This window comes from Oncorhynchus tshawytscha, linkage group LG30 (assembly GCF_018296145.1).
Source record: "Oncorhynchus tshawytscha isolate Ot180627B linkage group LG30, Otsh_v2.0, whole genome shotgun sequence".
Taxonomy (NCBI): Eukaryota; Metazoa; Chordata; class Actinopteri; order Salmoniformes; family Salmonidae; genus Oncorhynchus; species Oncorhynchus tshawytscha.
The window spans coordinates 18410479-18432782 of NC_056458.1; the positions used below are offsets into that span (position 1 = coordinate 18410479).

A 22304-nucleotide genomic window follows, 5' to 3' on the forward strand; every position below is an offset into this window, starting at 1 on the left:
ATTTGAAAATGGATTCTAATCTGGAATTAGATGTTCAAATCACTCCCTGAATTGACTCAACTGAAAATTATCACCCAAGCATGTATTAATATATATCAAAGTAATAATCAATTTGTGGTTGACAGCAAAATAGAGCTGGAGCCAATGAAAACAATAATTGTCGAATAAATCATAAAAAACAGCAGCAATGTTGTTCCTAAGCTAGACATGCTCACATACTGTAAGTAAAAGCATGCAGTAAGCCCTGCCAAGTGTTTAAACAGGAATGAGAGAAAAAGTACATAATATACTCTGCATTGCTGAGTAAAGGGGCAACAGGTTCAAGACTTCAAGAATGTGTTTTGTTAAGTTCATATGGGAAAACATGATCATGCAATAAATAAATAAAAATCTAAACTAGATAATGCTTTGGAAAGAAATTCAATAAAAAAGTTACTCGTAAAGTACTTTCGGATTCTCTGTGGGGAAAAAAGTGTGTTACATCATTGTAAAGACACAGATAAAAGCTAAAAAGCTTGACTGCTCAGTAATGCATGACTGCTGAAACAACATATTAAGCAACAAAACTAGTCATTCTAATAAAAATCAACATGGCCATGGGACAAGGGCAGAGGTGCAGAATCAGGCATCATATAAATTAGAAACATGATCATGAAAGTAAAGTATAAGGCCTGAGTAAGAATGTAACAGTACAGTTATCCTGATACTTTGGCAACTGACCTACTCAGACTGCGCTTTGCAACAGTGGTTCAATAAAGTACAGAACATGCACACTTTGGCACAACAGCCCCCAATATCCTAGTCCATTCAGGGCTTTACTCAAAGCTCAAAATAAAAATTCAAAGCAGATTCTCTAAAGTAACTATGTACAAGTTAGACATGCCTGTCAAAATACAGTATCCAACTTTACATGTGTGTATCTCTCTGTACATACATTTACATAATGTACACTGAACAAAAATATAAACGCAACATGTAACGTGTTGGTCCCATGTTTCATGAGCTGAAATAAAAGATCCCAGAAATGTTCCATACGCACAAAAAGCTTATTTCTTTCATATTTTGTACACAAATTTGTTTACATCCCTGTTAGTGAGCATGTTATCCTATGTCAAGATAATCCATCCACCTGACAGGTGTGGCATATCAAGATGCTGATTAAACATCATTATCATTACACAGATGCACCTTGTGCTGGGGCCAATAAAATGTGCAATTGTGTCACACACCACAATGCTACAGATGTCTCAAGTAGAGGGAGCGTGCAATTGGCATGCTGACATCAGGAATATCCATGAGAGCTGTTGCCAGATAATTTAATATTAATTTCTCTACCATAAGCCTCCTCCGTCACTTTAGAGACTCATTCTGATTGGCTGGGCCTGGCTACCCAGTAAGTCGCCTTAGCCCCCAAGTGGGTGGACCTATGCCCTCCCAGGCCCGCCCATGGCCCTATATTAGGGCAATTATTTATTTATTTTAATTGACTGATGTCCATACAGTTGAAGTCAGAAGTTTACATACACCTTAGCCAAATACATTTAAACTCAGTTTTCACAATTCCTGACATTTAATCCTAGTAAATATTCCCTGTTTTAGGTCAGTTAGGATCACCACTTTATTTAGAAGAATGTGAAATGTCAGAATAATAGTAGAGAGAATGATTTATTTCAGCTTTTATTTCTTTCATCACATTCCCATTGGGTCAGAAGTTTACATGCACTCAATTAGTATTTGGTAGCATCGCCTTTAAATTGTTTAACTTAGGTCAAACATTTCGGGTAGCCTTCCACAAGCTCCCCACAATAAGTTGGGTGAATTTTGGCCCATTCCTCCTGACAGAGCTGGTGTAACTGAGTCAGGTTTGTAGGCCTCCTAACTCACACACGCTTTCTCACTTCTGCCCACAAATTTTCTAAAGGATTGAGGTCAGGGCTTTGTCATGGCCACTCCAATACCTTGACTTTGTTGTCCTCAAGTCATTTATCCACAACTTTGGAAGTATGCTTGGGGTTAAAGGCACAGTCAACTTAGTGTATGTGAACTTCTGACCCACTGGAATTGTGATAGTGAAATAATCTGTCTGTAAACAATTGTTGGAAAGATGACTTGTGTCATGCACAAAGTAGATGTCCTAACCGACTTGCCAAAACTATAGTTTGTTAACAAGAAATTTGTGGAGTGGTTGAAAAACGAGTTTTCATGACTCCAACCTGAGTGTATGTACTTCCAACTTCAACTGTATATGAACTGTACCTCAGCAAACTCTTTGAAATTGTTGCATGTTGTGTGAATATTTTTGTTCAGTATACTTTCATGGGAATCACCATGACAACCAGGCAGGTCCCAGAAAGTGTTTTCATTCCTGTGCATGTTTAGTGTTCCAGACAACAGCAGACACCTCTACTTCACACAAAAGGGTTGTGGTGAAATGTACAGAAAGCAAAGTCACTCTCCGGGTACCCAATAGTGGCTTTGGTTCAACATTGGACTAAATTCCCATCGCATCTTACTAAACATACATATAGTCTCCCCACATTAAAAAAATACTAGTTTACTATAGAATACTGCAGTACTTACTATAGAATTCTGTAGTAAACTATAGTATACGATACTACACTGCAGTGTACCTTAATCATTTGTAATACTTAATATAGAATATTTTAGTATAATGTAAAATACTATAGTAAATACTACAGTATACTATAGACCACAAAAACACTGCACTAAATATTACAGTAATGTCAGCAAAACTACAGTAAAGGCAGCAAAAACACTACAATGTATTTTAACCATAGTATAGTATTTTTTCATGTGGGTCACCGTTGTCCTGAGTTCCTCTAACAGACTAAACAGCACCTACTGTGACCTTTACTTACCCAGGTAAGTCATTGAGAATAAATTGTCTGACAATAACAACCCGGTTAACATGCCATGCATCACATCCTCCTCTAGCTAGCCCTGCCCAAAACATTGAAGACATTATTTAAACGTCAGATCACACAGGCAAAACCCCAATCCTATACATTTAACAGCCATGGTCTTTTCTTGCACATCCCATGCAGTATAGAGATGTGTTTAAAAAACTAGTCAGACACAATCAGAGGCCTATTCCACATCCCTAAAAAAGCTCAAGTAGATCTCCAGTTACCGTTCCGCCTAGGATAGTCCTCCTCCTTTTCCCACAAGCTCACTTTAAAATGGTAACAAGCTGGCAGTCAGCGTACCTAGCTAATACCTTATGGTCCAAACAGGCTTCCGTCCTCAGCTACAATCCTAAAATTTAGCTGCCAGGAGTGGCATCAAGGATGGTTGATGAGTATGAGGAAGTGTTTAAAAAATAAATTAAAAAACATTAAAAGTTGTATAAAAAAATAATAAATATTATTATATTTAACTTAGATGAGCATGCACATTCAGATTGTGTGACGAGGGAGGGACTGTGAATGAAATGAAGACACAGGGCTGGGGTGTTTCCCTCGCTCTGATACACTCTGGTCCGACGGAGTGTCCACTCCCTGTTCAACTATAAGGGGAGTTTCTTCAGCTGCTCAAACGTGATGAAGAACTAAAGAGCTCTAGTTAAGGACAATACATGGCGGCAGCCCTGAAGTACAATCATGACATTGTCTGTGCCCATACAAAAATCACAAATACTTATAAGACTTATCTGAATAAAATGTACGTTTTGTATGGTATTATACAATATCACTGTAAATATAACAAGGTTCCTCCTTGCATATTTTGCTTCACTGTAAGAATTTGCCACCCTCTACTGGTAGCCAAGGAGAAAGGGGACAGGAGTGCCATAACACAAGCTGTACACCTGACAACAGTTCTCCGTTCCACTGCTGTTCTCTCTGAACCTCTGAGCAACAATAGGGTGATAGAATTAGAACATGCTCCAGTTCCCAAAGGGAGATTAGCTCAAAAACAAACTGACAACTTGTCCTGCAATGCTGAAGTCCACCTACTTTTACCAGGCATGGTTCTTGGATGTCTAAAATACTCAAAACTGAACTGACCTAATAGAATGCAGAGAGACAGAGTTCAGATGACTCCGTTATTTGGATAATAGTGCTGGCAACACAGTGGGTTTGAACTTTGATTCCAGTGATGGAAAGGATACAATGATGTTCCATGGCCCCAGACGCAGCCAGTTGGGCCAGAAGCCCTTGTAGAGGGCAAAGAATCCTTCATTCTTCCAGGTCTGCATCAATCCGTCCAGCGTGCCTTTATACATGGGGTTCCCAGACAGCACTCGCTGGTTCATCATACGCGTCCGCACCACATCCACTGGGTTGGAGGCTAGAGCCCCCGCCAGGCCACACGTAAAACTGGAACTTCAGGCAGAGAGACCGATGTGGGAGAAGCCAGAGGTTCAGGTGTATAATATACACACTCACTGTTAGGTTTTCGATTATCTTTCTCAGAGAATATGACGGTACATTAGGAATAACAAAAATGATATATTTATATGCATTTTACAATATTAATGTCTAAACTCACATAAAGTGTGTGAGTATGGTGTCTCCCATAGTGCCAGACTTGATGAGGTGCTTCTTAGTGATGTCATAGACAGGAAGCTCCACTCCCACTACGATGGCTGCCCGCTGAGCTGTAGGGATGACGCCCTGAGGATGACAACAGTATAAATACAACAACCCGAGAGTACCAGTCACTCAAACGTCTTCAGACAGCCAAAAATAAATAAACTCACGGGTCACAATCTTACAAAACAATAAAGCTCTTCCATGAAAATAAAAAACACAAAAAAATCTTGATGACAGATCAGAGCCACTGTTTGATGTTTGTGACCGAGGGGGCACCACTCACCCTCCACAGGCCACGGGTTCCCTCTGTCTGGTAGATGTTTATGAAGTTGGACATCATGCTGCCTTGTAAAAGACTGCCCTGGGCCTGCATGCGGATCTGAACACAATATAGAAAATCAGGGCCTGCGTTCAGCAGGGCAAAACATTGTGAGACGTTCAGATTATGAGATGCCTCAAACATGCCTCTCTGACACAAAAAGGAGTCACGTCAGTTCTATTCATGACATTACTATCTGCAATGTCCAGTATCTATCTTTCTGCAATCTACACGTTTTCACCTTGACAACATCAGTGGGGTTGGCCAGAGAGGAGGACAGGACTCCAGACACCACTCCACAGAACACATTGATCACCATAGTCTCATCTGTCAGGGAAAAGAACAGACAGCCAGTTACTCCTCCACATCAAAACACACACAAAGACAGAGAGAAATTCTAGAGGTAGGTGCAACGTAAAACAAGTGGCTATAATTCTGAACAAGAGACTTTCAAATGATCATTTAGAGGGGAACATGAAATCTAAAAGGTCGACAAACATGCAGTAATCAACTCCAGACAGAAAGTCTTGAGAATTAGAAAGCATACAGAAAGCCATTAACCTATTCATTACAGCATAATAAGTCAAAGAATGACTACTAACTAGAACCCTCTGCAATTTGGATTTGTCACCATTCAAAACATACTACTATAATATTGTTATTGTATTGAAATTGCACCCTGCCCCTCTTACAGCACACAGTTTGAAATGGAATGGGGACTATGATTTATTTATTAGTGATTATGACAGTTTGGGTTAAGACAAGAAACAATTATCATTATAAGTCACCAGGTAAACAAAACAAATCTACAGTGGAAGTAAGAGAGACAGAGGAGAAGGAAAGAAATGATGGATTAAGTTTAGATCAATAGTTAGAGTGAAACCTTGATCAATGTGATCAAGAGTTAGTGTGGTCCTGGTGCCGTTAATTATGGCAGGAGAACGGGCACTGGATCCCCCCGCCCAACCACCACACCAGGCAAACCACAGCCTGTACCAAAAATAAGCATTCAAAACACATTCGCACAACCTGGCAGAGTGAGGCATACAGAGTGAAGAAGCACAACAGCAGCAGAGGAGATGTCTTCTCTTCACAACACAATCACAGATAACGCAGTCCCCATTCCAGTGATTCATTTGAGCCGGATCCTGCCGGAACAGGATCCGGCACCTCTCCGTTTTAGACTATTTCTTTCCAGAACCTATTTGGCCGGATCCAGTACCTCTCGTGGTATGAAAAATAATTGACACTTTTTGCAATATAAAAATTCAAATAAAAATGTTCAAAGAATGAATAACTGCTGTCTGTTCAGAAAGAAATGAAATAATTCAGAATAGCCTACTATACAATGAGAAGCCCTATAATTTTGCCACATAGGACCAATAGCTTCTTTAAAAAATATTGCCTAGCTGTCTGTCGATTGTGTGTAGCCTAATAACAAGGCATAGCCTGATCAGGAACGCACGGCAAATGTGACAGTGAATAGCATGCATACAAATAAGGGCTTTCCAAAAACATTTCATATACAATTGCGGAATAACACAGGTTGGAAAGTAAATGGCTCCTGCTGAACAGACAAGACTAATCTGTCTGCTGTAGACTACCAAAACATCTGATCAACTTCCAAATAGTGTTTTACAAAGTAGTATAACAGACACAGGGTTTAGGCTTTTGGCACGAACACATTGGCCATCACCGGCAAGTGAGCTGCACATCATTGGGTGAGCATGGAAAATCCTTAAGTCTCAGATAAATCAGTGTGTCAACCCCTCTACTAACTAGGTAATCTCTTCTCAAACTCCATTTGGTTCCGTTTCTCTGTCTACTGCAGGTTCAAATAATCCTGTAATTGTTTGTGCAGTAAATACTCAGTCTCTCAGTAGAGATTGCTTCCTGTGATATGGGAATACATGTTGGCGCCGGTTAATGTAATGCAAACCTATTAATAGACAACTGATGAGATTTGTTCCCTGTTGCAATGGAGGCTCCCAGTCTCCTGTTTATATTGGGCATTAGTGACGGCAGTTAGGCACTCTCGGTCTGTGTTTTCAGACATCTGCGTCAATGCAGGTTGTCCAGACAGGTATTTAACATGTTATCCCAAACTGTTATTTTTGCTGATGACAGTATGAGAAAACGCCCTATAAGCTCTACTGGAAAGCCTAGAGACATAACAAAAAACACTGATCTTCAGAAGAAGCAACGCAATGGCCCATTTCAAAATTACAGGCTTTATTTAAACCCCTGTTGATTGTTTGTGTGTGCAAATTAACAGTATGGTGAAGTCACAAGTACTGACTGCTGTCCCCTCTACCCTTTCAGGTTGGCCAGCTAACCTCTTCCCTCCAAACTCATGGCTGTAAAAGGGTGACTTTATTGTCCTGCCCTGGTATGACTGTTGTTAAGGTCAGTCCGTTACATGAATTTGGCTGGGACATACAGTTCAGTACTCATACAAAAGGGTCGCCAGATTTCATGTGCATGTCGGAGATCCTTGACATTATAAACAACTGAAGTTAAATAATTCTGAGGGCAAAAGTAGATGCCACAAGATACGACCAAACCTCACGTGTGACCCACAACCACCACCCCACACAGTCACTCTCTAATTACTACTTACTACTGACTTCTTGTCATTGATGATGCTTCCAGATTTATGCCCGGTTTTTATACAACATGCCTAAAAGTCTATACAGTTGTAGAAGGCACCAGGCAAACAGAAGAGAGTACCTTATTACAAAATAATGCCATTGCCTATGACAGCACTAATGTATGCAATGCATTGTTGCTTACATCAGCTGTCAGGTGTCATAGATGGATGTTTAGGGCAAAAACAATCATTAAAAAAAATGAAAGAGCAAACAGAGAAAATGATGCGAGATAGAAAGCAGTGGGGAGTCATTGAAACCCACCTTCCGGATGGGTCACAAATAACCTCTTGAGTGTGTTGTAGGTCCCGATCTTGATGGTCCCGTAGGAGGCTTGCCTCAGGAGAGCTGGGGAGATCCTGCACAGAGAAAGACAGGAGTCATTTCGGGGAGTGTCAATTTTATGAACAAGTGAAGAGCTTTTTGACTAACGTTCACACCCCATTACTTTTCCATCAGGACTGTCAAGACATTGGCAGACATTTGTATTTTGCCTGGGAAGCTTGGTTCCCTGCAACTCTCTTGTAAATTGAGTTAACGACTATTGCTGTTATCACATTGGTCACTCCGATCTCAGATTGTTTCTAGACTAACAGGTATTTCAAAGGCTGTCCCCTGATCAAAACCACAGCCAAGAAGAGCGTTTCCCCCCCAGGGAAAGCACCTGCCCACTTTCCCTGTAAAAAGTCACGCTCTCACATACAAGACCAGACTCCATTTCAGTAGCTCAGAGGTCAATAGTTGAGAATGAGAGAAGGTTCTATTAGAGTGGCTTGAGGTTAATGGATAGTGGAGCAGGTTTATATGATAATGATCTAACTAAGAAGAAAAATATTCTGTTCAATTGCGTGTTCTACAAGGGTAGAAATGAGTCTCTTGGACACTGTGTATGCTTGCAAATTAAACATTTGTTGAAAAGTGCACCCGTTAGATTTAGATTTTCATATCGTCATACCGTCCTTCTCTCATACCGGGATATACGGTATTACCGTCTTAGTACACAAGGGGGCATTAGGAAATGTAGCTGGCTATATTCTTTCTATTATAGACATTAGAAATATGATTGCCATGCATTGTTTACTGCAAAAAAATACATTGCTTTTTCACTGTAAAGCTAATTTAGGCCTATGTACAAGGCTGCCAGCCAAATAGCCCTTCTGTTGTCATCTGATGAAAACGAAGCTATTTTCTGCCGAATGTGTTACACTAATACGTTTTCTGTGAAGAAAAACTACATTTGCACATCCCTGATCATGCTACTGTTTTTTTGTTAAAACATTAACTTTCAATAAAAAACACACCCCGTCAATACACAGCTGGACACCAGCTCCCGCTTTCTCACGTTATGCTATTTACATACAAACACGTGACTGTCAACTGTTCTGGGGAACCACGTCAAGCTTCATAATGTAAAATAATGTGACAGGTAAAATGAAGATTCCGATTTGATTTATGTCCTAAAGTACTGCACAAGTTGATTGCAGGTATTTACTTAAAACAAAGCTACAACTATTAAATCTATTGACAAAATTTGCCCCGGGCAAAAGGGAAACCCTTAATGTCAATCCCTGCCCAAACGGGAATATGTTCTACTATAGCACACCATATCAAATACTGTAATATGTTGTTTTTTTCCCCCCATGTGTATAGGCTAACATGTGTAAACCATATTATTTTTGGTCACCCAGAGTACAGTGCCTTGATGCCCTCCTCCTTGCCGATCTTAAACAGGGCGTGGAACATGCCCCGGTAGCGCACCTCCATGTACTGGGACTGGCCCTGCACCTGCAGCCGCGTCTTAGTCAGGTCTATGGGGAACGTACCTGGGGGGAGAACAACCAACAACATCATGACAACATTGTTTAGTTCAGAGATCACTGGTAGTATTTAAATGAAATGACAAAGTGACCCCTCAGTAACTAAGATCAGGTATCTCACTGCAATGAGGTGGACTAACAATGCAGTGAATGCAATGCAAATCAATGTGATTGCTTTCAGCAAGTAGGTGTTGCATTGTTTAGCTTTTTTCTAAGGAGGTGTAATATAATTTATGTTAGTTTATCTAAGAGGTTACACAAGTAAATATAGAATTGCTTGGGGTTGCACACAATTGCGTCTCTGTAGATCTACTCCAATGAAGCACCATCATTAATAATTGTATGTAGCATCCATAATACAGGGCCATCGCCATCAGTCAAGAAGAAAGACTGCTGCAAATCTCTGAGTGCTTCTCAATGCAGCTAAACATGAGTCTTAAATGTGTGTGGGAATAGAATAATGAAAAAAATGCATGATTAAAATAAATTAGTCTGAACAGGTTTTGGTGCATCACGTACCGAATTCTGCGACAATCGAAGCCATCCCTCCGTAGATGAACGGTTTCCAGTTCAGGTTGGCCATTTCGGTGGTGGCCGCTTCTACCTGATCGAGCCCCGCTAAAAACAACAGGCCACCGAGATACAAATAAATAAATTGTTGTAATCGTACATCATTTAACATTGTGCTACCTGATCTAATTACTCTACGAGATCTCATAAAATCAGCGTCACAGAATATTGCACCGGAAAGGATACCCTCTAGTCAAATATTCATGAAAGAGCCATCGCAAATGTTGGGAATTTCTATTGGCTGCAATTTAAGTCAATCGAATTTTATAGCATTTCAATTGGCTTTAGTTGCTACATTCCCCGCCCGCACCACTGTGTGTAATGTTAACGTGAGTGACAGCAATGTCGTTCAGTATTTTCACCCCGAGATGACCCAATGTCATGTTATTATCTGATTATTACGCTAGCACCAGTTAACACTTAAAAAATATAGAGGTGAGTCCCCGTCATCTGAAATGTCAGTCAACTCAACGGAATTTTGTGAATCTGTTGGCCTGAGCCTGCCGGCAGCGCCGCATGTTAGCATTATTCAAACAAACAACCAGCTAGCTAGCTAGCTAACGTTAACAGTTCTATAAATAATTAGAAAACCCTCAACAAAGCGCAGAACCATATAATGACACCTACCTGTAATGTGAATAAAAGTCGTGCTCTGTTATTTTATTTTTGATCTCATATCTTCGACGTCAAGTGGGTTAACTCAATAAAAATAAAAACATCACAAAAGTTATCTGGCTAAGTAGCTTTCCATTTCTTGTGCACTTGCGCCGAAACAGGAACTGAGGCACCGGAAGTTTCTTCTTTTCCGTGGGGTTTATCGGCAGTTGGCATCTAACGTTACGGTGCATTCCCGCCGCTTACTGTATTGGAGTGTGGGCCAGAGACAGGGAGAAACTAAATCCTACCTGCCAGCCCCGTTTCTCTTAAAAAAGGATCACAATTACAGGAGGTTGGTGGCACCTTAATTGGGGAGAACAGGCTCGTGGTAATGACTGGAGTAGAATAAATGGAATTCAATTTGCTCCTTTCCAGCCATTATTATGAGTTGTCTTCCTCTGCAGCCTCCACTGAATCTACTCAATATACTCTTTAAACTAATTTACTGTATCCCCTTCTCCCTCATACTAGATCTCGAAAACCTTGCCAAGGCTTTCGACTCTGTCAATCACCATATTCTTATCCCGGTTTTTCGGATGACTGCCTTGCCTGGTTCACCAATTACTTTGCAGACAGAGTTCAGTGTGTCAAATCGGAGGGCATGCTGTCCGGTCCTCTGGCAGTCTCTATGGGGGTGCCACAGGGTTCAATTCTCGGGCCGACTCTTTTCTCTGTATATATCAATGACGTTGCTCTTGCTGCGGGCGATTCCCTGATCCACCTCTACGCAGACGACACCATTCTATATACTTTCGGCCCGTCATTGGACACTGTGCTATCTAACCTCCAAACAAGCTTCAATGCCATACAACACTCCTTCCGATGCCTCCAACTGCTCTTAAACGCTAGTAAAACCAAATGCATGCTTTTCAACCGATCGCTGCCTGCACCCGCATGCCCGACTAGCATCACCACCCTGGATGGTTCCGACCTTGAATATGTGGACATCTATAAGTACCTAGGTGTCTGGCTAGACTGCAAACTCTCCTTCCAGACTCATATCAAACATCTCCAATCGAAAATCAAATCAAGAGTCGGCTTTCTATTCCGCAACAAAGCCTCCTTCACTCACGCCGCCAAGCTTACCCTAGTAAAACTGACTATCCTTCCGATCCTCGACTTCGGCGATGTCATCTACAAAATGGCTTCCAACACTCTACTCAGCAAACTGGATGCAGTCTATCACAGTGCCATCCGTTTTGCCACTAAAGCACCTTATACCACCCACCACTGCGACCTGTATGCTCTGGTCGGCTGGCCCTCGTTACATATTCGTCGCCAGACACACTGGCTCCAGGTCATCTACAAGTCCATGCTAGGTAAAGCTCCGCCTTATCTCAGTTCACTGGTCACGATGGCAACACCCATCCGTAGCACGCTCTCCAGCAGGTGTATCTCACTGATCATCCCTAAAGCCAACACCTCATTTGGCCGCCTTTCGTTCCAGTACTCTGCTGCCTGTGACTGGAACGAATTGCAAAAATCGCTGAAGTTGGAGACTTTTATCTCCCTCACCAACTTCAAACATCAGCTATCTGAGCAGCTAACCGATCGCTGCTGCTGTACATAGTCTATTGGTAAATAGCCCACCCATTTTCACCTACCTCATCCCCATACTGTTTTTATTTATTTACTTGCTCTTTTGCACACCAATATCTCTACCTGTACATGACCATCTGATCATTTATCACTCCAGTGTTAATCTGCAAAATTGTAATTATTCGCCTACCTCCTCATGCCTTTTGCACACATTGTATATAGACTCCCCCCTTTGTTTTCTACTGTGTTATTGACTTGTTAATTGTTTATTCCATGTGTAACTCTGTGTTGTCTGCTCACACTGCTATGCTTTATCTTGGCCAGGTCGCAGTTGCAAATGAGAACTTGTTCTCAACTGGCCTACCTGGTTAAATAAAGGTGAAATAAAAAAAATTAAAAAAAATCTCAGCCAATATCTTTCCCTCTCATATTGCCCACACTGTATACATGCTCCACTGCCTTTGTTTCCTGGCAATAATCACACTTTCCTGTTGGATGCTTTCCTATCACATTCAAAGTCTTATTCAACTGGCTGTGTCCCACACTTAATCTTGTAACAATAGCCTCCTCTCTTCTGCCCCTTCCTGACTTTCCTCTGTACTTGAAATAAATGCCTGCCCTTAGTATCTCTAGTCCACTGCTCCTGCCATCTCTGCACCATCACTGTCCATATCAAGCTCGTTGCCTCTGCCTTGCTCATTGAAACTACAACATCAACATCCCCACTACTAAGTGCTTGTTTAGTCAGTACATCAACTTACCACACCACATTCCTGCATTACAAATGCTGACCCAGTACGTCCTGCCCTTGGATCTTTTGACCTGTGTAAATTATCTGTGCAAATGGCCACAAAATCCTGATACACAGTATCCAGACGTCTATTAAACAAACCAGACGGATCAACACCCTCCCTATCTTTCCGTAGGCTCTCCAACACTTCTAGATCAACTACTGGAGGCGGGAGTAGCCATGGTGGATTTACCAGAATAGCTACTGTTGGACTAAACTCCCTTCCTTACAGTCTCATCTCCCTCGCCTGGGTACTACCCACCCACCCAAAGCTTGTGTTCTGTCCTCTCTCATGTTCCCAACATGCCTATAAAGGATGAGACACCCCATGTCACTGTAGGTTGACCCAAGAATTAATTGCCAGTTACTGTATCATAATCTGCAAAGGCAAATCCCCCATCTCAACATGTAGTGCAGACACTGGGGAGATCCAAAACACCCCACTACATATTCTGGGTCCTTTCCCCTGTATGACATCTAGCCTTTTCAATGAGGTCCGGGCTGCTGAACAATACACTATACTGCCATAGTCTATTACAGACAGTGATGGGAAAAGTACCCAATTATCATACTTGAGTAAAAGTAAAGATACCTTAATAGAACCTCTTAGGGATTCCTTCACCCCCATTCCCGCTCGGTTCCCGTTAACGGGATTGATTTGACAACATCCAGTGAAATTGCAGCACACCAAATTCAAAAACAGAAATACTCATAATGAGAATTCATTAAACATACAAGTGTTATACATCAAAATACAGCTTAACTTCTTGTTAATCCAGCCACAGTGTAAGATTTCAAAAAGGCTTTACGGCAAAAGCAGACCATGCGATTATCTGAGGACAGCACCCCGCATACAAACACATGAAAATCAGATTTCAACCAGGCAGGTGCTACACAAAAATCAGAAATAACGATATAATTCATGCCTTACCTTTGAAGATCTTCTTCTGTTGGCACTCCAAAATGTCCCAGAAACATCACAAGGGGTCCTTTTGTTCGATAAATTCCTTCATTATATCCGCAAAATGTCAATTTATTTGGTGCGTTTGATTCAGAAATACACCGGTTCCAACTCGCCTACAAAGTATCTAATAAGTTACCTGTAAACTTGGTCCAAACATTTCAAACAACGTTCCTAATCCTAAAAATGTATGGAGTAAAAAGTACATTATTTTCTTTAAGAATGTAGTGAGGTACAAGTAAAAGTTGTCAAAAATATAAATAGTAAAGTAAAGTACAGATACCCGCCAAAACTACTTAAGTAGTACTTTAAATGATTTTTTCTTAAGTACTTTACACCACTGATTACAGATTGGATCAATACAACATACATGGTCCTGAATGAGGAACGCCCAGCCCCCCACTTCTTCCCCGTCAGACAGTGCATCACATTTTGCACCTTCTTACACTTTCTCACCACTCTCTCAATGTGTTCTGCCAGGTCAGCCTAGTGTCAAAGCACACTCCAAGGAACCTGAAGGCCTCCAACCTTTCCAAGTTTCTCCCATATAACCTCAAGTGTACCTCATCTCTCACTTTTCTCTTGGTAAAGAACACTATCTGAGTTTTCTCTACAGAGAACCTGAATCCCCACATTAATGCCCACCGCCCACCGCTCAATTGCTTCCTGTACCTTCCTGAATATGTATGGCACATTTCTTTCACTCTTCCATTAGGCCCCATCATCTGCACATAACGACCTCCCAATATCCGGCCATACCTGAGAGTAAACATCATTGATCATGATTGAGAACAACAGAGGACTAATCAAGCGCCTCTGCGGTGTATCGTTATCCACCAGGTAGCTGCCTGATAGAGACTTCTCTACCCTCACCTGGATAGACCTTCCAAACAGGAAATCCTTTATCCAGTTGTACATTCTTCCTCCTACCCCCATAATATCAAGCTTGATTAACAATCCCTCCTTCCACATCATACACCTTCTCCACATCAAAAAAGACAGCTACAACAGTCTCCTTGTTCACCTGAGCCTTCCTGACCTCTGCTTCTAAGTAGATCACTGGGTCCATAGTTCCCCTCCCCTTCCTGAACCCACTCTGATGTGGCGATACTAGCCCCCTGCTCTCCAGGAAGTAAGTTAGCCTCTCCGTAATCATCCATTCCATAATCTTACATACATGTGATGTTAAAGCTATTGGCCGATAGCTTTGGTAACACTACTGCCTCCTTCCAGCTGCCTGGTAGTTTCCCCTCCTCCCACACTCTGTGTACAACACCAATGCCTTACCCAGGGCCTCAGCACTTAGGGTCACATGGGCCTCCCGAGTGGTGAAGTGGTCTAAAGCATTGCATCGCAGTGCTAGCTGCGCTTGGGTTGTGTTTCGGGGGATGCACGGCTCTCGGCCTTCACCTCTCCCGAGTCTGTACGGGAGTTACAGCAATGAGACATAACTACCAATTGGATACCAAGAAATTGGGGAAGAAAGGGGTAAAACAAAATGAAAAAAAGATGGGCATGCATTTACACCCTCACTCCTATCCAGCACTCCAGGTTGCTCCTCTCTCTTTCTCCCCCTCTGCCCCTCCTCTGATAAATTTGCTGAGCAAGGCACTTGGAAAAACGTTTTGGCATTCATCTCTGCCTTCTCTTCATCTGTTACAGCCACACTGGATAATCCCACTCCCTTCTCACCCCACTCATCCTATTAATCATCCCCCACACTTCTCCCACAGGTGTCGTCCTTCCAATGGTGTCACAGAACCGACGCCAACATGACCTCTTTGCCTGAAGGATAGTTCTCCACACCAGGGCATGGGCCTGAAAATACTGAATCAGAATTCAGTACTCTAAATGCCCTGTTCCTACTCCTCACCATTTCCCCACACTCCTCCGTCCACCATGGGACTGCTTTCCTCCTCCTCCTCCTCCTCCTCCCTGAACTCTTAGGTATAGTATCAGTACCTGCCCCCACTAAAGCGTTTCTCACCCAGTTATTCATAATATCCACATCCCCACTTCTATCCACCCGAGCCATCACCTGCTCACTCAGCTCCTGAAACGGATCCCACTTTGCCCTTCCAAACACCCACCTTCCTACTCCAAATTCCCATCCCCCCTCCCCACCTATCATGTAGCACTAGGTAAATATAAATCATATTGTGAGGGAAACCCACTAAGCATGTGACGTCAGGCCACTTCTTTGTTTTGGTCCTCTGTCTTTTGTTTGTTTGTCTTTTCCAGACTGGCCTTGGTTTCAATGTCCCCAGACCGCTCTATATTTGGCCCAAACATAGACGTTCAGATTTGGTCCAGACCGGCCTTGATTTAGCCCAAACATAGACTATATAATTGGTCAAAAATCTAAACCAATCATAGATATAAATGTTTCACAAGTTTGGATAGCACAGTACAGTAAAGCACGGCAGAGTACAGTACATTACAGTACAGTAAAGACAAGTAGAGTATAGTACAGTAGAGTAGAATACAGTACAATCAAGTAAAGTAAAATATAGTGTACTGTATTGTACCCTACTTTACTCTAATGTACTCTACTGTACTAAATTAAACTGTAATGTACTGTACTCTACTTTACTGAATAAAACTGTATTGTACCGTATCATACTGTACTGTACTGTACGCTTCTGTGTTCTACTGTGCTCTACTGTACTAAAGTGTGCTGTACTGTAATGGGATGTTCAATCTTGTGAAACATAGCCTAGACGTCTGTGATTCATTCAGATTTGGATCTGGTCCACACCTGCCAAATTTGTACTTGTTTTGGGGCGGAGTTTATTCAAATAATACCCTGCATGCATTGCAAGTGTTTGTTTTTACATTTACATTTTGGTCATTCAGCAAACGCTCTTATCCAGAGTGAATTACAGTCAGTACATTCAACTATGATAGTTAAACAACAATGTACTGTATCACAGTCAGAGCAAGAAAGAATACATCTGTAACCGTTACTCAGAATGTTATTGTTGTTGAAGTGGTCTGTTGGTTTATTCTGTATAATGTACTACTTTGAATGTTATTGCTATCAGTTTAAAAGCTTTTGAAAAAGCTAACGTAAGTGACAGATGAGAACAATACTAAATATTATGTTGCAATCGTCAGTTTGCTCCTCTTTCTTATTAACTGTTGAGTGTAGGGGACAGTATTTTGATGAATAATGAAAAAAGTACCCAAATAAAACTGCCTATTTCTCAGGCCCAGAAACTAGAATATGCATATAATTGTCAGCTTAGGATAGAAAACACTCTAAAGTTTCCAAAACTGTCAAAATATTGTCTGTGAGTATAACAGAATTGATATTGCAGGCGAAAACCTGAGGAAAATCCAAAGAGGAAGTACCTCCTATTTTGAAAGCTCCCTGTTCCATTGCATTCCTTCCCTCCATTTAAAGGGATATCAACCAGATTCCTTTTCCTATGGCTTCCACATGGTGTCTTTAGACATAGTTTCAGCCTTTTATTCTGAAAAATGAGTGAGAAAGATCACATCGCGTCAGTGGATTGCTGGGTGCCAGCAGAGTTTTGCATGTGCGAGCAGCTTGGAGCAGACATTTTCTCTCTCTCTCCTATTGAAAAAGCTACGGTCCGGTTGAAATATTTTCGATTATTTATTGTAAAAACAACCTGTGGATTGGTTATAAAAAACGTTTGACATATTTCTATGAACTTTACAGATACTATTTGGAATTTTCGTCTGCCCCGTAGTGACCGCTCGAGCCTGTGGATTTCTGAACATAACGCGCCAACCAAATGGAGGTTTTTGGAGAAAAAAAAATCTTTATGGAACAAAAGGAACATTTATTGTGTAACTGGGAGTCTCGTGAGTGCAAACATCCGAAGATCATCAAAGGTAAGCGATTCATTTTATTGCTTTTCTGACTTTCGTGACTAATCTACTTTGCTGCTAGCTGTTTGTAATGTTTTGTCTGCTGAGAGAGATGTCCTTACATAAACGCTTGGTTTGCTTTCGCCTAAAAGCTTTTTTGAAATCTGACACGCCAGGTGGATTAAAAACAAACTAAGCTGTGTTTTGCTATATTGCACTTGTGATTTCATGAAAATAAATTATGTTTAGTAATTTACTTTGAATTTGGCGCTCTGCAATTCAGGGGATGTTGACGAAAATGATCACACTAACGGGATGGGTGCACCAAGAAGTTTTAAGAGGCATGAAAAATTATTATTGGGATATAATGCTTACTTCATTGAGAATGTATAGCAGTTTAAATACGGAAAGGTATAAAAAAAATACCTATTTTATACCTAAATACCTACGTCCGTATAAGACATATTTTCGACATCAGTACAAGACATATTTTCGACGTCAAGAAAAGACATCTTCTAACATTTCATTCAGTATCTGAAATGCGCGTGATGTCAACGTCTAGAAAATACATATTTTCAACATATAGGCGTATAAAAAATAAACTGTCAATTGAAAAACAAATGTAAAGTTTATTATATCAGTTTTGATACAGCATTAATTACAAGAGACTCAACTGTTATAACATTTAGCTAATCAAGTGGTACAAATTTATTAAACAGCCTATCTTCCCATAATTTGCACAAGGAACATTTTTTCGTATTATTCTATGAAGACATACTGCACTATATGCATTCATGTAGTAGATTTAACTAAACTCAATCACATCAATTCCAGCTGGGAATATTTTCCATGTCCAGGGATAGCATTGAAGCTCACTGAAAGCATACATTTTTTTTATCATGCAGAAATAACTGATCAGTTTTCCACAAGAGGGCATGAAATGAATGATATCTTTGAATTATCCTGCAAACGGCTTTTCCAGCACTTACATTATAATGCAGGGAAATCGGGGCACTAACACAACGCTTATGCAGTGAAGGCCCACTAGGATCTCAACAAAATCTATTTGCATCAATAAAACATTGACATTTTTTAAAACTATCTCCTGCTTTATTACGGTGAACTGCAATGAGAGCTTTTCGTCCTCTTGCTCTGTCGATGGCAGGTGCTCTGCAGGTCATCTCCATTGTATGGACAGGGTAAGGCAGGAGAGTGTCTCAGTCCTGGTGATGATTAGTGTTGAGGGACTCAACTCCGGTTCCATAGGATCAGAGAGTGGTGCGCATTAGCCTCATGACTCGTTGGTACAGCTGCTGGGCAACTGTCATGAGATTCCTAAAATGGTTTGTCAAAAGAACACAAAAGACATGGGCAGTGAGTGGTGCCAAACACAGCAAATTGTTCAAGCCAAGATTCTGTTTAACATGCTGTAGTAAATATTGAGCAAAGATTACTTCATTATAAATCTATTCATTATTTTATGAATAATTACTCTAATAACCCAAATAAAAAATATAATATAAAATAGATGTTGTATTGTCACATACACCAGATCAGTACAGTGAAATGTGTTGTTTTACAGGGTCAGCCATAGCAGTATGGCACCCCTGGAGCAAATTGGGTAAAGTACCTTGCTCAAAGTTACATCAACCATTTTTTAAACTTAGGTATTCAAACCAGGAACCTTCCAGTTACTGGCCTAACGCTCTAACCACAGGCCACCTGCCGCCTAATATGACCCTAACCGTGAGTCTTTTAAGACATGGGAAACAGTAACTCAGTAGCCACATATTCCATCTTCTTTTTACATCCCATATTGTTATACTGTATGTATTTCATTCTCTATCAAGCAAGTAAAGGTACGGCAACACATACAGAACAGAAGACATGCCACTACCTCAGATTTTTGCAAATTACCCTCAGATAAACAGATAAGACATTAACACAATTACACACACCATCATGACTAAGACATTTCTGCCCCTCACACAAATACAAACATACAGGCAAACACACATATACACTGAAATACACACACACATATTGACACAGACTCACCGAGCGCTGATGGAGCCACAGTTGTTGCGGTTGGGGTTCAAGCAGAAGAGCGAAGCGACACAGTAGACACAACACAACAAAATGGACAGCAGTCGTCTCTTTAAAGTCATCTTCAGTACAGAGGAATCTCAGGTCAGCTTCAGAGGTCAAGCCCAAGACAGGAGGTAGTCTATTCAAAGAATAATAACACCTTGAAGATGCTTCTGGCCAAGGCAACCCGTAGGTGAGGAGTGGGCAGTGCTAAGCGTAAATAGGGTGAGAATGACTACTGGTACAGGGACAGTGGGCACAATTACTGCTGACCAACAGAAGTTTTGAATGGCACTGAAAGGTCTAGTAGGGATGAATAACATTCCCACATTGTATGTCTGTGGGAGCCAGAGATTATTGTTTTTTTCCCCTTTGTAATCAAAAGGGGATCTTTACTCTACATGAAAAGATCACTATGTATTTGTATTTTTGTATTTATTATGGATCCCCCTTAGCTGCTGCCGAGGAAGCAGCTACTCTTCCTGGGGTCCAGCAAAATTAAGGAGTTTGTACAATTTTAAAAACATTACAATACATTCATAGATTTCACAACACACTGTGAGCCCTCAGGTCCCTACTCCACCACTACCACATATCGACAGTACTAAATCCATGTGTATGTGTGTGCATAGTGCGTATGTTATTGTGTGTGTGTGTGCATGCGTCTGTGCCTATGTTTGTGTTGCTTCACAGTCCCCTCTGTTCCATAAGGTGTTTTTTTAATCTGCTTTTTAAATCTAATTTTACTGCTTGCATTAGTTACTTGATGAGGAATAGAGTTCCATGTAGTCATGGCTCTATGTAGTACTGTGTGCCTCCCGTAGTCTGTTCTGGACTTGGGGACTGTGAAGAGACCTCTTGTGGCATGTCTTGTGGGGTATGCATGGGTGTCCCAGCTGTGTGCCAGGAGTTTAGACAGACAGCTCGGTGCATCCAACATGTCACTACCTCTCATAAATACAAGTAGTGATGAAGTCAATCTCTCCTCCACTTTGAGCCAGGACAGATTGACATGCATATTAATTAATATTAGCTCTCTTTGTACATCCAAGGGCCAGCCATGCTGCCCTGTTCTGAGCCAATTGCAATTTTCTTTAGTCTTTTTTTGGAGTAACCCTAGATTGGGGTGGCAGCATAGCCTAGTGGTTAGAGCGGTGAACTAGTAAAGGTTGCAAGTTCAAATCCCCAAGCTGACAAAGTACAAATCTGTCGTTCTGCCCCTGAACAAGGCAGTTAACCCACTGTTCCTAGGCTGTCATTGAAAGTAAGAATTTGTTCTTAACTGACTTGCCTAGTTAAATATAGGTAAAACTGTCATGGTCAAAACATATTGATGCAGTAGTAGCTAAAATGGGGAGAAGTTTGTCCATAATAAAGTGATACACTGCATTCTTAACAAGGCAGGTTCTACAGGCACTAGTTTTGACAATGTTAAGGTGCGAGCGACAACACATACGTTTTTCCAGCAGCAGACTATGATGGATAATGTCAAAATCTGTATTTGATGAGACCCTGGTGATATTGTTTGGACTGACCTGGTTGGGTTGTTGTTGCTGAGGGTTAAAACGAGCAGCAGGAAGTTCAGAAATAGTTACAGAGAGAGAGAGAAGAGAGTGTAAATGCATACACTTATGAGGAAGTTGGGTAGTAATTTAAGCAGGGTAGATTTGTCTCCCAAAGCAATGCTTCCCATACGTAAAACAGAAGTAGTTGACTGATAACATACAGTATACTGTACATGCAGGGAGATTCACGTCATCCTGTCTGGCAAATATACACTTTCTCTCTCTTTCTTTCTCCCTATTGTGTATTTTGCCTCTCAGTTTGTTTAGAGCTGTATAAATACATACATAAAACACTTAGCCATGATGAGCCACTGATGAGCCACAGATACAGTGGTTAGTCACAGCACAGCACAGCACTGTGAATGTTAAGGGTTGTGTGTCAAGATGAAGAGGCTTCTCAAGATGAAAATTCCTTCTATACCTCCTTTTTTCTGAAACTCATTTTAGACACTAGAGGAGCCAAGACAGCAGATAGTCTTTATTGATTATAGTACTGTAAGTGGGAGTAGATGGTTATTTTTTCTTTTGTGCCTTGATTTTGACTTTTTTTTAAATTCTGTGTGTTTTCTAAAGGACCCACATATTAGTCTACAGACAACTGCCAGATGGGTCTTCCCAAAGCAGATGGGTCTTCCCAAGAGACATGCCACAGAAAACTCTTCCTCTCTTTCCTTACTGCCCTAATTATTGACATCAATGGATGGGCAAAAATAAAATCACTAATGACTTTATGATAAATATACAAATGGTATCAAAAGCAGATCTATCTTAGTGTAGTGTAGTGTTGATGTTTGTACTGCAGACTACTGTCATTAACCCAGATTCAGTGGTTGTGGTGAACCCTTGTGGAAAATGGCCCAGTCATCCCGGATGTCTGCACCAGGGACTCTCTGAGGGGACTGGGATGATAACCAGAGAGCAAGCTGGACAAGGGTCGGATGCAGAGGAACCACAGCT

General features: G+C 41.2%; 1 protein-coding gene and 1 long non-coding RNA gene across 2 annotated transcripts; both read right to left on the minus strand.

Annotated features, from left to right (window-relative positions):
• Positions 1-2727: 2727 nt before the first annotated feature.
• LOC112228620 (brain mitochondrial carrier protein 1) lies at positions 2728-10695 on the minus strand. The gene is made up of 9 exons (XM_024394087.2): positions 10535-10695; positions 9857-9955; positions 9205-9343; positions 7785-7879; positions 5114-5199; positions 4837-4932; positions 4510-4634; positions 4130-4343; positions 2728-3568 (listed from the first exon to the last, which is right to left on the minus strand). Exons 2-9 carry the CDS (start codon positions 9918-9920, stop codon positions 3527-3529), a joined length of 861 nt encoding a protein of 286 aa, XP_024249855.1. The 5' UTR covers positions 9921-9955; positions 10535-10695; the 3' UTR covers positions 2728-3526.
• A 7833-nt stretch (positions 10696-18528) lies between these two features.
• On the minus strand, positions 18529-20259 carry LOC112228619. Its single transcript, XR_002950079.2, has 2 exons — positions 19753-20259; positions 18529-19029 (listed from the first exon to the last, which is right to left on the minus strand). It is a non-coding gene; the product is annotated as an uncharacterized LOC112228619 (long non-coding RNA).
• Between the last annotated feature and the right edge of the window lie 2045 nt (positions 20260-22304).